Genomic DNA, 2,945 nt, shown 5'->3' on the forward strand with positions numbered 1-2,945 from the left:
ATTACTCATTTATGCTTTGCTGATGATTTGTTAGTATTTTCTTATGGAAATGGGAATTCTGCTAGAGTTATAAGGGATGCTCTTGATGAGTTCAAAAAAGTTTCAGGGTTGAAGGTGAGCATGGAAAAAAGCCAGATTTTCTTCAGTTCTGTTAAACCCAATATGAGAAGGATTATCTTGGGCATTCTTCCTTTTGATATTGGGAGATTTCCTTTTAAGTATTTGGGAATTCCTATGTGTGTTACAAAATTATTTGATAGAGATTGTAAACAGCTTATTGAGAAGATTAAGATGAGAATTTTCAATTGGAAAAGCAAGGCTTTATCGTTTGCTGGAAGGCTGCAGCTCATTAATTATGTTTTGACATCTATTCATCTGTATTGGGCTTCGATTTTTAAAATTCCCATTGCTACTATTAAAGAGATTGAAAAGCTTTGTAGAAGTTTCTTGTGGGCGAATGGTGAGGTAGTCAAAGGGAAAGCTAAAGTCAAGTGGAATGATATTTGTAAGCCGAAAATTTATGGTGGTTTAGGAGGTGAAGAATTTAAGGAAATGGAATGATGCTTTGTTAGCTAAACATGTGTGGAATGTGATTAATAGCAAAAATTCTCTGTGGGTTCAGTGGGTGAAATCCAATTACATTGGAAACATGAATTTTTGGGATATTTTGCAGAAGAAGAGTATGAGCTGGACTTGGAAGAGGTTCCTTGAGGTGAGAAAAATTGTTAGGCCCCATGTTGTTTCGTGTGTGGGAAACGGGATGAATACTTCTCTCTGGCATGATTGGTGGCACCCAATTGGTATTTTATGTTCTATTATATCTAGAAGAGATTGGGTTAGCAATGGGTTTAGTGATTCTTCCTTGGTCAGTGATGTTCTAGTCTATGATTGCTATACTTGGCCGGTTGAGTGGGTTAATATATTCCCTGGATTGAAGGATGCTCCCATGTTTTGTATTGAGCCTAATCTGAGGGATGTTGCAGGTTGGAGAGATAAGAAAGGAATATGTAAACAATTTTCATGCAAACAGGTGTGGTGTGATATAAATAATTTTGAAGACCAAGTTCCTTGGCATGATATTGTTTGGTATGGTAATTGCATTCCTCGAAATTCGTTTATTTTGTGGATGGCTATTTTGAATAGATTGAAGACCCAGGATCGTGTCAGAGGTTGGGAAGTTTCTGGTAACTTACTTTGTCCTTTTTGTGCTGTTACTCCTGATTCACATGTTCATCTCTTCTTTAAATGTGATTATTCTCAACTTATTTGGAGGTATTTTTGTAATAAGATGGGTCTTAATCTTTTTATGGATGATTGGAATGAATTGATTATGAAGCTGTGCAGTTTGTTTAAAAGGAATTCTGGTGAGAATCTGGTTAATAAATGTATTTTTTCTAGTTGTGTTGCACATATTTGGAAGGAGAGAAATTCTAGACTATTTAGTAACAGGAGAAATTCGTATAAGGGGCTAATTGCTTGTATTGAAAGTGAAATACATTTAATGCTGTTGGGGTTGAGGAAAAAGGCTAAGATGGTCAATGATAAAGTTTTTAAGGCCTGGGGTATTTCTGGAATGGAAAAAGTTTAAGTAATGGATGCTATTTTCTGGTTTTTTAGTTTGTTGGTTGGTGGCTATTGGTTTTGGGGTTGGCATAGAAGGATGTTTAACTTTGGTGATCTTAATGTTGTGGATTGGTGGGGGCATTTTTGGAATAAGTTTCTTTACAAAGGAATTGACGGATTGTGTTACTGGTTTGAGAGCTTGCTCTCAAATCATGTGACTTGTACCTATGGGATTTTCTGTTTGGATATGATCTTTATTGAGATTATCCAAATGGAGAATCCTAGACATGTGATTGATGCCATGTCTAGTATGAAACTTGTTCTGATTTCTTGGAGTTTTGGTGTTAGTTTGTTGTGGTTTGGCTTGTGCTTGATATGCAGGAATTTTTTGCAAAGGTCGGGTTTGGATCATGTTTGCAAGCAGATGGAGTCTTTTCTGTTGAAGACTCCATCTGGTTGCAAACATTGATGGGGTTTTTTTATAGTTGCAATTATGAGTGTTATAATTGTTATCTTTTATTGGTTCTATGTTATGTATTGTGTAGGGAGTATTGTGGTTTTGTTGGGTTTTTTCTTAAAGCTTGGCCTTCGGACTGTGGGTTTTTTTAAGGGCCTTACCCCTTGCTTAGGTATTAATGATCTTTGGGGATTTTGGTGGTGCAAGGGGGTGAAGTTACCTTTTTTCCCACTTTCAATAAGTCTTTGGGCTAGCTTTAAGGATAATAAGGTTTTTTGGGTTTTTGGGTGGTTAAGTCTGGTTATTAAAAAGTGGCTTGGTAGTTGGTTATGGATAGGTTGGTTAGATTTGTATTTTGTTTGACTATTTTATTTCCGTTTGTTTTTGTATTCTTTTATTCTTTTTAATAAAGTTTGCTGAGCTTTGGCTCTTTCAAAAAAAAAGAATTAAACAATGCTCATCAAAGCTTTGCTAAATTGCATAGACTACTTCTATTATAGAACTCAAGAATTAAACAATGCTCATCAAAGCTTTGCTAAATTGCATAGACTTTTACTGTGAAACTCAAGAATTAAACAATGCACATCAAAGCTTTGCTAAATTGCATAGACTACATCTATTGTGGAACTAAAGAATTAAACAATGCTCATCAAAGCTTTGCTAAATTACATAGACTGCTATTGTGGAACTCTACAATTAAACAATGCTCATCAAAGGTTTGCAAAACTACATAGACTCTGTCACACCCCAAAACCGGAACGGCGGAAACGTTCTGGGGTGGAGGACGTCATGTTTAGTATCACAAGACATGCATCATAGTAATCAAAGTAATAAACAACCATTTCATTAGAAATAAAGTGTTTACAAAGTATGCGATTCACATAATATAGAATACATAGCAAATAACAAAAAGACATGAAGCTAT

General features: G+C 35.4%; 1 protein-coding gene across 1 annotated transcript; it reads left to right on the forward strand.

The window, feature by feature from the left end:
* Positions 1 to 649: 649 nt before the first annotated feature.
* Positions 650 to 1,588, forward strand: LOC145131715 (uncharacterized). The gene has a single exon (XM_079066373.1). The coding sequence runs from the start codon at positions 650 to 652 to the stop codon at positions 1,586 to 1,588; it is 939 nt and encodes a 312-aa protein (XP_078922499.1).
* The last annotated feature ends 1,357 nt before the right edge of the window (positions 1,589 to 2,945 follow it).

The sequence above is a fragment of the Lactuca virosa genome, chromosome 8 (assembly GCF_052849685.1).
Source record: "Lactuca virosa cultivar CGN04683 chromosome 8, Lactuca_virosa_CGN04683_v6, whole genome shotgun sequence".
NCBI classification, from domain to species: domain Eukaryota; kingdom Viridiplantae; phylum Streptophyta; class Magnoliopsida; order Asterales; family Asteraceae; genus Lactuca; species Lactuca virosa.